Raw genomic sequence first — 16,279 nt, forward strand, 5'->3', positions numbered from 1 at the left:
TTTACTACTGAATATTATGTACGGTAACCCTTATCACTAAAGTCTCTACTACAGCTTACCAGCCAACACGATAGCATACATAAATCTATTTAAATCTTTCTATGCTCAGAATCCGCAAGACTGATACATATAAATCTCCTACCTAAGTGAGGAATAGAAAGCTCAAAGGCAGCTTTCCCATTGGAGCTTCACCACTCTATAGCAGAAGTGGGAGAGCAACTTAGCATCTCAACCAGGCTTACTTCTTCCCACAATCATGGCCATGTATTACACAGAAGCCTCTCTGACAACATCACTAGTATTCACAACGTGGCTTAAAATGTTACAAGTACTTTGCAACTCAGCAGACACTGGATGCTCCCATCACTGTAACAATACAACTAAAAATCCTTCATGTAAAGGTCAAAGACAGAATTTGATTCAGCCAGTTTCAGTCACATGAAGTTGAAGAAATAAGTGGGGTTTTGGTGTGGGTTTTTTTTTTTTTTTTTAAATTAATTACAAACCTGGCACCAGAGAAAGGAAGATGCTGTAGTCTTAAAAAATGACTGAAGAACAGCAGTCCTCTCTCTTTACATAAACCATGTCATTCTACTTTCAGAAAACGTTGGCATAGTTAATATCTGTGCATTGAAGTGGCAGATACAATAATCTAAGAGCAATATTGTACATATAAAAATTTTAAAAGTGTTTATTAATTTGAGTTTTTTAACCCAAATGCAAATCTTTTGACATCTGACTTCATATTTCTTCTGCCATATTCTACCACAATGAATTGAGATGATATCTGCATGGATAAACAATTGATTTTTATCTCTATTAAAAAACACACAGTAAAAAAATTTAATGTCATAAATGACACACATTTTCAGAATAATTTGATTTCAAATAATAAATGGCAGAATATTCGTATAAACATCTTTTTATACACATTAAAGAATTATTTCAATTTTTTTAGCATGCGCTTATTAAAAATATTTCAAAAGACATATTTGCAGCTAATTTCCTAACAAGAATAAGCAGCAAAGTTGATTTTCATATATTCACAGGAAAGTTATTAAATCAGATCTCTTTTTCTATGAGTAACTTATCTTGCGTGTCTGAAATTTCCACTTGAAAAATTAAGAAGCTACTTGACTCACCTGCAGGTGACACTGTTGGTCTTAGTCATACAATCAAAGAGCAACAGCATTCCTCGTGACATATTCAGCTGCAGTCTGGATGAATGGTATATCCAAACCACAATTATTTTTCTTTTATTTGTACTTATTTGTACTTTTAAAGTTCCACTGCATGATGGCTTAATCCCAGCTGCCAACTAAGCGCCACAAAGCACCACTCACTCCCCCACAGTGGGATGAAGGAGAGTATCAGAAGAGTGAAAGTAATAAAATCTGCGTTGAGACAAAGTTTAACAGGTAAAGTGAAAGCCACATGCACAAGCAAAGCACGGAATTCATTCACCACATCCCATGGGCAGGCAGGTGTTCAGCCACCTCCAGGAAAGCAGGGCTCCATCAGGCATAGCAGTTACTTTGGAAAACAAACACCATCGCTCCAAACATTCCACCCTTCTTTTCACAGGTTTATATGCTGAGCATAATACCATATAGTATGGGATGTCCCTTTGGTCAATTGTGGGTCAGCTGTCCTGGCTGTGTCCCCTCACAACTCCATGTGCACTCCCAGCTGGTGGGGTGGAGCAAGAAGCAGAAAAGGCCTTGACCCTGTGCAAGCACTGCTCAGCAATAACCAAAAATCCCCAAACAAACAACTAAAACAGTCATACCAACAGTGTTCCCCACAAATCCATAACATAGCCCCATACCAGCTACTACAAAGAAAATTAACTCTATCACAGCCAAAACCAGTACAATTATGACATCAAACTTCTTCAAAGATGGTGATTAATGTGCGTGCATCCAGTAGATATATTAAAACTGAACTTATTCTCATGAACCTTAAAGTAAATGAAAAATTGTGTGCCCTGGAGGGAAAACAAAACAACAACAAAAGACTATATACTTGTAGCAAGGGCTTATCATCCAAACTGAATATTTGTTATCTTTTGATTTACATGCTGAAGTGCAATACCAATAAATTACCATGAGTTTATCGAAGAGAAAAAAAGGCAAACAGAAAAAAAAACAACAAAAAAACCACTTAAAACTTTGTTTTTTAAAGAATTCAGAAAAACTCGTAGGAAATGGAGCTAACTCAGGCATGAACGTAATTACTTCCAATAAAAAGGCACACAGAATTAAGAACAGAATTACAAAAAAAGCCTTTAACTGCAGAACACATAGAACTTTTTTTTCCCTGTTGTTGTTCAAAATTACTGCAATTTTACCTGGCATTGTTTCAACTAAATTTTACTCCTAAACCAAAAATTACCTCCCACTTTCCAACCCAATCTAAATAGAGATTTTAGCCAAGTGAGTCATACCAAAGAATGCCAGTCAATTACATGTTTTATCAGGGTATGTGGCATTTGATTAGTGAACACAAAGTAGGTTACTCAAAGGCTGTAATAAAATTCCTCACATTATGCAAGAGCAGCAAGCAATCAGGCATGTACTATAATAATCCACTATATCTGTCTATTTGAAATATAGATTATTTCAAATAAAACATAAATGAATGTCTTAGAGTAATGATTTCTAATTTCTGAAGCATGGAAGTGGACTTTACTAAAATGATGGATTCTGGCATAAATCTAGAAATTAATTTAGGTCACAGGTGGCAGCACCTCCAGTTCCTTATAAAGGACTACTAGTTTTTATTCAAACTGTTACTTCTTCATGATGTATCAGTACCTCCCCTCCCCACCCTGCCCCCAGCAAAATCTTAGCTGGCTTAGGCACATATATTAATGAAAACAGTAAATCAGAAGGGCTTCCAACAATCCCACTACGATATTGGAAGACTTATGCCAAAAAAAAAAAACAAGAAAAAAAAAAGCACAAAGCTGAAGGCACAGATCAATAACATAAACCTGAGAAAGCAATGTAGTTGTCCCAGCAACAAAAATCAACTAAGCAGCAAGCTTATTAACTAAACCCCCTGAAAAGTTAGCCAGAAATCTCTTACACAAGCAAAATCTGATTTGTTTCTTAATCAACCAGGAGTACCATATGTGAAGTCACAGAGTTTACTGCCCTACTTCTGAGGGTTAAAGCACTCAGTCAAAGAATTAACATTGAAAGCCCGAGGTTGCCTCTCTGCTGTTTAACATCAATTTTTTTTTCACTGGCTTTACTATTTCCCCAAGTTGGTGTGAGGAAGGAAGAAAACAGTGGGAAAAACATATACTTCATAAAAAAGACACCCATGGAAATACTCCTTCCTTGCCTTTAAGAGGTCAAGAAATTGCACTACAGTACCAACAAACAGAAAACCTGTTCCGGATGTGAGCTGGATGGGCATGGTGACATTACCAAAGTGCACCCAAACTGGGAGGGAGAGGTCTCCAAATTTTTTTATCTGTTTCAGATACTAGCCTATGAAGCTTCATGTAATCCAGGTTGTGTCTTCATTTACCTTTTGTTATTCCCTACTTTGAATCTCTGAAGAGGATAATCTTGGAAAAATAACTAGCTTTTTTTCCTTCTGCTCATCCATGAAAATGTTGGTTTTTTTCCTTTCAAAAAGCTGAGGAGAATGAATTCAGCCCAGCTGAAGACCTGGGTGCTATTGGTCACCAGACTGCTATCAAGTGGTAGTGTACTTACTGGTGAAGAGACTGACAAGATCAAACCCTTAAAAAACAGTGCTTCCCATCTTTAAACCCAATACAGTAGGCATTTGCATACATAAAAAGACATATCCCTTCTGATTTTAATAGTCTTGCTTTCAGAACTAAACACTAATTAAGAAATACACTTAACATTTACAGAAAAAAAGTTTAAGAAGTAAGACAGAAAAAGATATGTGTGAAGTCTGTGGAGTCCTATCAAGCCTCACTGCCTCAAACAATCCTGGATAGTGGGTTTTGTTTGTGTGGGGTTTTTTTTGTTGGGTTTCTTTTTTTCTCTTTTTTTTTAAACATGATATGCCCTGGACAATGAAGCAGGGAGCAAGATTGCTTCTTTTCCAACTGTGAAGACTTTTGAAACAAAGGAAATTCATATGAGTTGACAGTGTGAAATGGAGATGACTCCGAGATACAGAAATCTACTGTACAAAAAGATTTTGATCTTTCTTGACTCGGTGATAAACTTCAGCAAGCATTTCTGTTCTGAACATATCTCTCCCATTTGAAAGGCAACGTTTTTACCTCATTTAAGGGAAGAGAGACTCTTAATTGTTCATAACTTTGAAAAATCATAACATAGGACATTTTCTTCCAGTGAGGCTGCACTACTGAGAAATACTCTAAGTTTTCTCAAGAGGCATGATCCCTCCTCTTTCTTTTTTGTATTAGATTTTGATGTCCTCTTGATAAATTATATCTCCCAGTCCAAATGCTGATCAAAAGAGGATATTCTGCTCCTGAAGCCACAGGTGTGGGCAGAATTCAGCACTACTTTTCATTCTAGGAATAGCAAAAGAGGGAATATTAAGCAGGCTCAACATTTCTTTTAAAACAAACAACTTGAGGAAGTCTTTTCTGTATCTATGAGCTTTATAATCTCTGGATTACTTCTGATTGCCACTTTATGACAGTTTATCTCCTCATATCAAAAAAGGTTTGTAGATTTTATTGCATCTAATGCATCCAAAGTTTCTAGAGCAAAGAACCACTCTGTTCCTGGAAACAGACTGGTATCTAAAGCCAGCAGTAATACAAGAGTTTTCAACAACTGCACGTAAAACATCAATGGCATGGAATTGGAGGCAAGGGTCAATTACAGAAGACTGACATCAGAGTATACAACCACAGTAACTGACAAAAATACCAGAGGAGGAGAAAGAGATTAGACAGTGATGAAGCACCAAGAGATGGGAAAATAAAATAGCATTATCTTGTTTCAAAGGCACTTTAGATTGCACATTCTATGTAATTTTTCAGTGTAAGCACTTCACGTAGTTTTCACAAAATGATATGGCAATATGAATGGGATAACAATTGACAATTGTTAATGTCAAATGGAAAAAAGAATGTGTTCTATATATGATTTCTCTTCAAATGCAGTACAACACAATAGCCTGAGAATTGTTATTGAAGGAGCTGTTAATATTCTGAATTAAAAAAAAAAAAAATTGTAATTCTTAGTCATTCATTTTTGTATGAGTATGGTGATGTGCATGGTAAGATGACATTGCCATATTCAATAGAGGATACTAAGAAATAAAGTTCCTACAGATTCTGTTTGATATATTCCTTAGTAATCAAAAAATTTTTATGGCTCCTTTACTAACACGTTTAGAAATAGAAATATTTTTGTGCAAAATAAAGTTCTGGGATGAACCAAAAATGCAATAGTTTTCCATGTTTTAATTTCATAAAGTAATGTAATTTCATACATTTTAGCATTATATGTGACCAAAAGGCCAAGCTACTTGCAATTAAGGGCATGTTGCAAAGCCTACAATTTCAGGCTAGGAGGTCCTTTTAGCACACAATTTAATTAAATTTCATACCAATAATGCTTAAGATTTTTTTTTTATAACTGCTCCCTGGAAGAGCACTCCTACCAAACCCTATGAAACAGACAGCAAGGATGCCAAGAAAAATAGAAGTAAAAAAAAAAACAACACACACCACCAAATCCTACTTACAAGCTTTTTCTTTAATACAGAGTCCTTTTTATTGAAGAGCTAGCCATTAAAAGTACATAGCAGAGTATCATAGAACATAATGGACTAAAAATTAACAAAATTTATATATTTCCATTTCCATAGGAAAAGAAAAGTACCAGGAATCAAGTTCACTACTTGCTTTTACCTAAAAGCATCTCTGTATCTTATTAAAGCACAGGAAATGAGAAACAGTGTATGAAAAAAAAGAAAGCTGTAGAATGAAACAGAAGGCACCTCAAGTTTATAGCCTTCTTTTGCTTCAAATAGTTCCAGACTTGATTAGTTTTATATTGCAGGTAAGAACTTAAGAAAAAAAGCATTATTCCACTTTATTAGTATCAGATTCCAATAGAGAATAAAGCCTTCATGACTTAATATCAGAGTCTATCAGCTGACAGAATCTATCAGACTGATCATCCGTATTACTCAAAGGTCCCGATGCCATTTGCTGTTCTCAGAACTACTTGCCCTATTCAGCTCTGATGCTTCTGTGGTCTTTGTTTCCCTTCTCACTTCTGCCTTGCCATCACAAGTACAATTAATCAGCTAATCTTCGAGATGTCAAAAAACATTCGGTCCTTCAGGCTATTTCCTCTCCTCAAGAAAAGCATTCTGTTCAGCAATCAGACAAATGTACTTGCCAATGCAAATGCAGCTTACACAAATTCTCTTTTTATTTACAACATTGGTGTTTTCAAAACCACTATCAGTACTGTTGCATTACTCATGGCTTTCAATAAAAATTGCCCTTTTATTCTAAACGACTTTTATTTCCAGTATAAATAGCTAACTAAAGTTAAAAAGAATAATCAGGTAATAAAATTTGTGATAAGCTAATAAAACATTTTGCTTGGATTTGAAATACCAAAAATAACATTTCAAGGAAAGCAATAACTTTATTTTAGAAAAGTCCAGAACTAATACTAGCTGTGATGCATTGACCTTAGTGGCTCCCAGATGCCCAGACAACCCTCACTTCTCCTCAACTGGACAGGGAGAGAAAATAAGACAGAAAAGCCCATAGGTCATGATAAGCACTGGGATGTCATCTACCAATTACTGTCACAAACAAAACAGACTTGATTTGGGGAAAATCAAAACTGAGACCTCACCTGGAGTATTGTGTTGCGGTTCCAGTGTCCTCAACAGAAAAAGGACATGGAACTGTTGGAATAAGTCCAGAGGAGGGCCATGAGGATGATCAGGGGACTGGAGCACCTCCCATATGAAGATCGGCTGAGAAAGTTGGGACTGTAGTGACAGGACAATGGGTAACGGATTAAAACTTAAACAGGGGAAGTTTAGATTGGATATAAGGAGGAAATTCTTTCCTGTTAGGGTGGTGAGGCACTGGAATAGGTTGCCCAGGGAGGTTCTGAATGCTCTATCCCTGGCAGTGTTCAAGGCCACGTTGGACAAGGCCTTGGGTGAGATGGTTTAGTGTGAGGTGTCCCTGCCCATGACATGGGGGTTGGAACTTGATGATCTTAAGGTTCTTTCCAACCCTAACTATTCTATGATTCTATGATTCTAAAATTAATTTGATTTATTGCAAATTAAAAATACTGTACAATGGTGAGGCAACAAAGACAAAACCTAAACACCCCTTCCTCTTAGTCCTCCTTCCTCCCAGGCTCAACTTTGCTGCTCTGTTCCCAGTTCTTTTCCCTCCTGGGGGATGCGGGTTGCAGTCAGTCGGTAACCCTACATCTCTGCTGTTCCTTCCTCACACCTTCTCCCGTTTCCAATGTGGGGTCCCTCTTACAAATAGTTCTTCACAAACTGCACCAACATGGGCCCTTCCATGGGATGCAGTTCCTGCCATGAGCATCCTCCTGCATGAGCTCTCCATGGGCTACAGTTTTCTTTGGGGCTCCATCCACTTGCTGTGGTATGGGGCCCTCCCAGGGCTGCAGTGGGAATGCATGGCTTCACCATGACCTCTTCCATAGGCTGCTGGGGAATCTCTGCTCTGGTGCCTGGAGTACCTTCTCCCCTCCTGATCTGACCCTGGTGTCTGAAGGGTTGCTTTTCACCCTTTTGCCCTCAATACCCTTTCTCAACTCTTGCACAGTGGTTTTGCCCCTTCTTAACTAGGCGTATTAGAGTCACCACCATCTCAGCTGCAGAGCTCAGCCATACCTTGTGGTGAGGCTGCTGGAGCTGGCTGGAACTGGCCATGTCTGGCACCTGCCAGTGACTGGGCACGGACATCCAAGAAATGAGCACACGGTGCTTATAAGATGATGAAAAGACACTCTGCTTACTTACTGCTGTGGGTACTTTTCTCCTTAATTGAGATCTTGGAAATCATTCACATTTTTAAGCTGCTCAATGTGCTCAGTACTTGGCAAATGAAAGTGACATCACTTCTAAAATCTACAGCTTTGAAAGATGGTTTCTTAACAAAATATTAAAATAGTTTTTACATAAACTGTGAGCAACATTAAGAATCAACTCTGAAAGCAACATCACTTTAACTTACAGAGACTAATAAGCAGACAATAGATATGACAGCTAGTTGCCCATTTTCTAACTGACAACGCAAAACAGGTTTAGCAGCGCTTTCTTAGCACCACCGGCCCCCCAGTCATCATCTTTTTTTCCTCAAACTGAGCTGCATGGATAAAAAGTCCAATCTTTCACTTTGTGTCTCTGCGTATATCTCTGCATATGGATGAAGGACACTACAGCAAACAAATTTACACTTTGACTTATTTGAGCATCTGGGATTTTGTCAGGATTGTGAAACTACAAAAGATTATGAAGGCAGTTTAAAAGAAAATCAATAGGTTAATGCTATTCTAGGCTTCCCACTTCGGATCCATGTTAAGAAGAAATGTTTAAAAGCATTTTAGATTGAAAGCAGACTAAGGTCAGATACAGTGTTTGCTTCTGATACCCCTTTCTTTAATCAGACATGCAATTGATTTTTATCAAATCCAGAACAGAAAAAAGAGACGTATTTGGAGGCCTGAGGAAACCTTAAAGATTTAGAATTGTCTGTTTTTGTAAAGGATGGTAGACCCACAGTGACAGGCACAGCCTTGCAGTTCAGTAAATGTATAAATCTCTTCATGTGGGCCTTGGAATACTTTAGCTCTATGTAAAAACTACAGAAAATACGACAGTACATTTTAAATTAATAACCTTGCTTTCTCTATAATCAGTTTCTTGATCAAGAACAACAACAATAATGGAATTACTTCCCTCTATTAAAAAAAATTAAAACTGTGTTCCACAAAAACATACCAAATAAGTATTCAATTGTTCAGAACCGGCAGAATCAAGACTATTCACACAATAATAGTTTGATTCATTTCCCCATAATATTTATTTAAAAGACAATAAATTTCCTTCTTTGTCTCTCTCAATCCCTTTAACTCCAAGAATATGAGAAGAAGGAACAAAGAGATATAGAGATTTATAAGGCTGGGGAAATTAGCCTGCTTTCAAAATTTGATCAGATTTGTTTTCAACTACTACGTAATTTCAGCAACACAGAAATCACTGATAATCTGGCCTTAACACCAAGATATAGCTATACCGAGCAAGACTCATGATAATCTAAGAGTCTTCAGCGCAGAGCAAGATACGTAGCATTAATAAATGAAATTTGGCTCATATCTGCAGCTCTGAGGCACAAAGTAAAGAAAAAACATGACAAAATTTATTTCAACTTTAAAATGTCAGCCCCACTTATACATATTTATTTGAATTAGGAGGCTAGCTGTTGAAAAGGATTGTAGTGTAACACATCTCATACAAAACTGCTGAGGTATAAGCTCTAACAGGATGATTTGAAAAATTATTTTAAAAGTTTATATAGGTGGAAGAAATTTTGATTCATTTTCACTGTCTTATGCCAACGATCTTAACTTTCTTTAATGTTATTTTATATATAAAGCATTAATAAGAAACTACCTCCCATATGGTTTTTGATGCCCACTGCGTTTAAAAGTTTCTAATTGTTAGGGCCAGAAAGGACTTCTACATCTTCCTAAAGGCAGTCCAGCTTACAATTCACTATGCCCACTGCAGGGCAGTGTTTTCGGACTTGATGATTAGATTACAAATCTGAACTGCTCTGATCCTGGTTTTATTCTTCAAACTTTCAAAAGATAACTATTACCAGTGTATTTGTTGGAAACACAAGGTCAAAAATAACTGATCTGAAAGCTCACAAGTTGATTTTGATGTTACGTAATTTTCTAGACTGTATAAAGCAGAGACTGAGTGCCTATAATATGCACATTCAAAAAGGTCCACAAGGATAATCACCCAAATAATCCACTGTCTTCTAACAAAACATTTCACATTATCTCAAATGCTATCCAGCAAAATAGACAATTTATTATTCTGAGTAATATCCATCTAAACAGTAACATACGAAAACCAACTTACCAAACAACAGATTATTAAGTATGCTTAATGTCATTGTGGGTTATGTGATATTTAAGCATCAGAGTTTCCTAGACAATAGTATGTCAGTATACAAACAGGTTGAGAATAGAGCTGATATTTTTCCTATCAACTGTAGGGTAATTAACTTCCTCTGATCATTTTTTAATGAGAAAAGAAAGTGAAAAGTTAATGTATCATTACTTAGACTATGAAAAAACTTTAATAATGTAATATAAACTGTTTACAAGAACCAGCACAACAGGTAGTGTTATTTATAGAATCATAGAATAGTTAGGGTTGGAAAGGACCTTAAGCTCATAAAGGTCCAACCCCCCTGCCATGGGCAGGGACACCTCGCTCTAAGCCATATCACCCAAGGCTCTGTCCAACCTGGCCTTGAACACTGTCAGGGATGGAGCATTCAGAATTTCCCTGGGCAACTCATTCCAGTGCCTCACCATCCTCACAGTAAAGAGCTTCCTCCTTATATCCAATCTAAACTTCCCCTGTTTAAGTTTTAATCCGTTATCCATTGTCCTATCACTACAGTCCCTAACGAAGGGTCCCTCCCCAGCATCCCTATAGGCCCCCTTCAGATACTGGAAGGCTGCTATGAGTTCTCCACACAGCCTTCTTTTCTCCAGGTTGAACAGCCCCAACTTTCTCAGCCTATCTTCATACAGGAGGTGCTCCAGTCCCCTGATCACCCTCGTGGCCTTCCTCTGGACTTGTTCCAACAGTTCCATGTCCTTTTTCTCACAAGAGCAGAGTAGGGGGATGGGAACACCTCCTCCGACCTGCTAGTCACACTCCTTTTGATGCAGCCCATGATACAGTTGGCTTTCTGGGCTGCAAGCTCACACTGAAGCTGGCTCATGTTCATTTTCTCATCAACCGACATCCTGAAGTCCTTCCCCACAGGGCTGCTCTGAATCTCTTCTCTGTAGCTGTGCCTGGGATTGCTCCAATCCATGTGTAGGACCTTGCACTTGTCATGGTTAAACTTCATGAGGTTGGCATCAGTCCACCTCACAAGTGTGTCAAGGTCCCTCTGGATGGTATTCCTTCCCTCCAGTGTATCAACCGAACCACACAGCTTGGTGTCATTGGCAAACTTGCTGAGGGCGCACTCAATCCCACTGTCCATGTCAGCGACAAAGATGTTGAACAAGAACGGTCCCAACACCAATCCCGGAGGGACACCACTCCTTACTGGTCTCCAGCTGGACATTGAACCATTGACCACAACTCTTTGAGTGCAGCCATCCAGCCAGTTCTTTATCCACTGAGTGTTCCACCTATCAAATTGATGTCTCTCCAATTTAGAGACAAGAATGTCATGTGGGACAGTGGAGAATGCTTTGCACAAGTCCAGGTAGATGACGTCAACTACCCTACCCATGTCTATCAGTTCTGTAGCCCCATCATAGAAGGCCACCAAATTGATTCCCCTTAGTGAAGCCCTGCCGGCTATCACCAAGCACCTTGTTGTTTTTCATGTGCCTTAGCATGCCTTCCAGGAGAATCTGCTCCAAAATTTTGTTGGGCAAACTTGTTTGTAACAAGTTTATTTTCTTCTGCTTACGGTTAAGTGAAGCATTTATTTTTGTACAAATTATTTGCTAATGAACCCTGGATCTCTTATGCCTGAAACATTAAGGTGACAGGTTAAGTACTTATACTTTCTCCTTTTTCACAGAGACATGAAGGAAAATTGGGTCTCACAGTTTTCATAGAATCATAAAATAGTTAGGGTTGGAAAGGACCTTAAGATCATCAAGTTCCAACCCCCATGTCATGGGGAGGGACACTTCACACTAAACCATATCACCCAAGGCCTTGTCCAACCTTGTCTCGAACACTGCTAGGGATGGAACATTCACAACCTCCCTGGGCAACGTATTCCAGTGCCTCAGCACCCTAACAGGAAAGAATTTCCTCCTTATATCCAATCTAAACTTCCCCTGTTTAAGTCTGAACATGCATCTCACATCTTAAGACACAGCTTAAGTAGTACCTATGGCTTTCTCTGCACAAGATGAAGGGAGTAAGTTAGAAGATCAACCGAAGAGTCAATATAAAAGTATTTTTATTTTTAAGGGAGTTTCATTATTGATAAAATTAGAAACGACTATTTTGAAGAGCTTGGCTGCTGAAGTATGTGTTGGAACCATTGTACTGTAAATGAATTTTCAAAGCGTAGTACGGAATAACATGAAATAAAAACATCTTATGTATAATACCATACAAGTATGGAGCAGCAGGAGACATGGATACCTTCTGGATGAATATAAGTAACAGAGAAATGAGAATGAGAAAAGGATGCTGGGGAGAGACTCTTCATTAGGGTCTGTAGTGATAGGACAATGGGTAACAGGTTAAAACTTAAACAGGGGAAGTTTAGATTGGATATAATGAAGAAATTCTTTATTGTGAGGGTGGTGAGGCACTGGAATGGGTTGCCCAGGGAAGTTGTGAATGCTCCAGTCCCAGTTGTGTTCAAGGCCAGATTGGACGAGGCCTTGGGTGATATGGCTTAGAGCAAGGTGTCCCTGGGTGTTTGGAACTAGATGATCTTAAAGGTCCTTTCCAACCCTAACTATTTTATGATTCTATGATTCTATAACAGCATGGAAAGCACAGAGTTACTGCTGAAAAATATTTGTAGCAAAAGTAACAACAAGCAGACTCCACCATATGTTAACGGTGGATTCCTGATAAGTGCGAGTTAGCAGTTTGTCAGATAAAGCAATTTTTCCTCCTTAGAACAAGCCTAACAGGTGCACATAACTTACAAAATACACGTACTTAAATACACACAGTCCAAGTATAAAGGATGAAGCATTCAGGATAGAAAGTAAGGAGAAAATTGTCACGACTGTCACTGAAGTACTACTTCTAATATCTGGCAATCACCTAATTTTTACATCTTTCATTATGACTGACTTGATTCACCCGAGGATGAAAATGAAGGTGCTGAAAATGTAGCTGTTCAGAAAACAGGCAGAAGACAACTGTCACAGAAGATTTATATCTGGCCTTCCATTTCCTAGAAGAATCAGCTGAGACCTTTTGAAAGCCTGAAACGCCTGCATCTACTTTAGTTGATGATCCTACTACTGCCTTTTCTCCTCCATGCTATACATACAATCTCTATATATTGAAATTGTGTACATGTAGCCATCTTCTATAATGTTAATTCTTATAGGGAAAATTGCTTTACACTTAAACAGAGGCACTTCATCTGTGACACTACTAAAGGCTAGAAAGCAGGGTAATGATTGGCAAAGCAACTCTGAAACAGCAGCAACACCTATCAGAGTATTCATGTTTGAGAAATGTACATGTTAGAAAGGCTGAAAGCAAAATAAAGTTTTGAAGCAAGAATCAATTTAATATAGGGTAAAAAGCAATGAAAGAACCCAGCCTGGATGAAGTGGTTGATGAAAAAAAGATCATGAGTCTTCATAGGAAATAATACATGCAAAGAACAATAGGCAAAATCCAGCACAAGTGTCCTTTCCTCAGTTTATAATAAGGCTACATATTTTCTGTGCACTTTGATAAGCAGCAATAAAACAAAGCCCACTGCTGGGCTTCAGATTCCGTAAGAACAGCAGCAGCAATTACTCTTGGATTTGTGTTCCCTCTCTTCCGCACCTCCTACAATTCTCATTAATCCTAAAGGAAGGAAGACTGACTAACTGCAGTAACCAAAAGGAAACAAAAATGAGTATCTGACAGTCCAAGAATTTTTGGACTGGACATATAATTTCTTTTTAGCCTTTCAGATGTTTTGAAGAGCAGAGATGCAAAGCTATTATTAATGCTTTAGCTGTAGTTCCTTTGAAAATCTAGGAACTAAATTTTGGGTCACAAATAACAAATTTTTCCTTTTCTGGAAATCATTTTTTTTCCACCTCCATGCCCCCACCCACAATTTAGGAACAAATACACCACATTTCACATGAGTGTTTCTATCGTATGAGGTACATAAAAAACCGTAGAAATCCTTTAAAGATGAGTGAGTTGCAGATAAAAACCCAATAAATTTCAATGCTATGAAAAAAATTGATTTTTACCTAGGTCGTCTCTTTGCCATTTCCTTCTTGATTCTATGCTATATAAATCTACTTTAGCCTCTTCCTCAAAAGAAGATGAGAAGATTCCTACTAGGGGAATTTTGGACGTGAATAGGAGAGCATGATGAAGCAGACAGTTTTTCTACACTTAAGTTACTATGTTACTCTAAATTAACATTTTGTATATATTAATAATTACCCACTGGTACAACAATAAAATGTCAACTTTGCAAACTATCTTCCATGCACATTTCTTAATAATGCCTGAAATGTTGTTTCGTTTTGTTTTTGGTTTTTTTAATTTTATTTCCCTTCTTCTTTACTGGATGTAAGCAGTTTTAGTGATGTGACGCGATTTTATGGATTACATTGCAAGCTAGGAGAGCAAAAGAAAACAGCATTTTTCCATTCTAAGTTCATTCTGTTCACATAACTTTGTAGTTTGATTCAGAGTATGCTTTTCTGCTGTCACTTCTGTTTTGGCAGTGATGTGCTGTTACTCACTGGTATTGGTTTGTTATTTATTGCTTACCATAGCATGGTGACTGTATGCATCAATATATGTGCACACATCTTCTAATAAAATAAGACGGCTATCCAAGACATCATCATACTAGATTACTGCAGTGGTCCTCTTTATTATTAATTACATATAGACATCTTTTCTTGTCTAGTTTTCTCTAGTCTTATAAAAATATAAAATATATCAAAAGCTAAAAGTAAAAAAATGTAACTCATCTGAATCAATAATTATTACAAGTTACATTTATAAATGCTCAGATCAGTAATGCAACCAAGTGTTAGCATGTCTCGTGGACGAAGGAGGAGGAAGGGTAATTAAAAGGATCTCTACATAAGAACAGATATAAAAGTATCTTTATATTCTGGAAAAATGATATTTCACTGACAGAAACAGCATTTGTCTGAATTAAATGTGACAGGAAGTATCTGCTAAAACACAAAAATATCTATCTGTGCAATAATGTTTATGAGGTAAAAATAGCAAATTTTATTTATTACTATGAACATTCAAATGTTGAGCCTAGCGAGGTTTTATACTTTCCTATTTGTTCTTATAAAGCAAAAGTAAGATCATTCCATTAAGAGGAAACTACAGCTTTTTTTTTTTTTTTTTTTCTTTTTTAAGGTATTAAGCATTATTTGACATATTTGCAACAGTGTTACAGAATTTCAAATTTATTTAGAATTTACCATTTGCAGACCAGACCTTAACTTTTTAAAGATGGTTATTATCATAGAATGCCAAATCTGACATTGTGTTAGGTTCTTGCACATACATACATACTTGGTTTATAACCCTGAAAAGGTAAAAGCACAACCCAGTAAGGTTCACAAGCTAGAAATCAGGTGAGATTTTATAGGAAGGTTATACCTTGAAGTGGGATACCATAAGTCCAAATGGGCGAAACCAAAAAGTTTGATGAGCCCATTGCTTAAGATATTTCAAATGTATTGGTGCTTTAGCCATTTTAAATGGAAAGTCACATTTTGGAACATAACCAGCATAACTACAGACTCAGTAAGGAGATTTCAGCTGCTTCACCAATACTTCAAGAAGGAGTCTGAAGAAAAGACAAGTGTGCCTATGGAGAGGTATGAATACACACACATAACAGTATCTGAAAATATTAAGCATACCTGTGTTCGCAGAATTTCACCTTTTGACAGCTGCATATCACCAGTCAACTCTTTCACAGTAATGCCTAGTGGTTCCAGGCGCTTGCTGAAGTAATTTGTCATTTCTGCTGCCAAAGCCTTCATAGGAGCAACATACACAATCTGCACCAAAAGGACACTTGCTTGATAAATGAGCAAACCTCACAATGCTGTTTGTTTCATGGCAACCATTACAAATCACAATTTATTGTGAAATATGATGCCAGGCACTTACAGTGAAAAATCTTAATAGTGATATATGAAAAGTAGTTATCTTTCTTGGATAAGTGTGCAGATGTTTAAAGGACAATGGATTTTGTTTATACAGCCTCATCACTTCGAAAATTGGTTCTGCATCAAAGCTAAATGCATTT

General features: G+C 37.4%; 1 protein-coding gene across 3 annotated transcripts in view; it reads right to left on the reverse strand.

Moving 5' to 3' along the window:
* Positions 1–16,279, reverse strand: part of ASCC3 (activating signal cointegrator 1 complex subunit 3) — a 268,461-nt gene that overhangs the window by 183,726 nt on the left and 68,456 nt on the right. For all 3 annotated transcript variants that reach the window (XM_061369871.1, XM_061369872.1, XM_061369870.1), the window contains exon 10: positions 15,888–16,028. In XM_061369871.1, the coding sequence (XP_061225855.1) occupies positions 15,888–16,028 (141 nt within the window). The remainder of the gene's footprint in view (positions 1–15,887; positions 16,029–16,279) is intronic.

This window comes from Neopsephotus bourkii, unplaced genomic scaffold, assembly GCF_033783945.1.
Source record: "Neopsephotus bourkii isolate Nb327-2 ecotype Australia unplaced genomic scaffold, CSIRO-AGI_Nbou_v1 NB_1511, whole genome shotgun sequence".
Lineage (NCBI taxonomy): Eukaryota > Metazoa > Chordata > Aves > Psittaciformes > Psittacidae > Neopsephotus > Neopsephotus bourkii.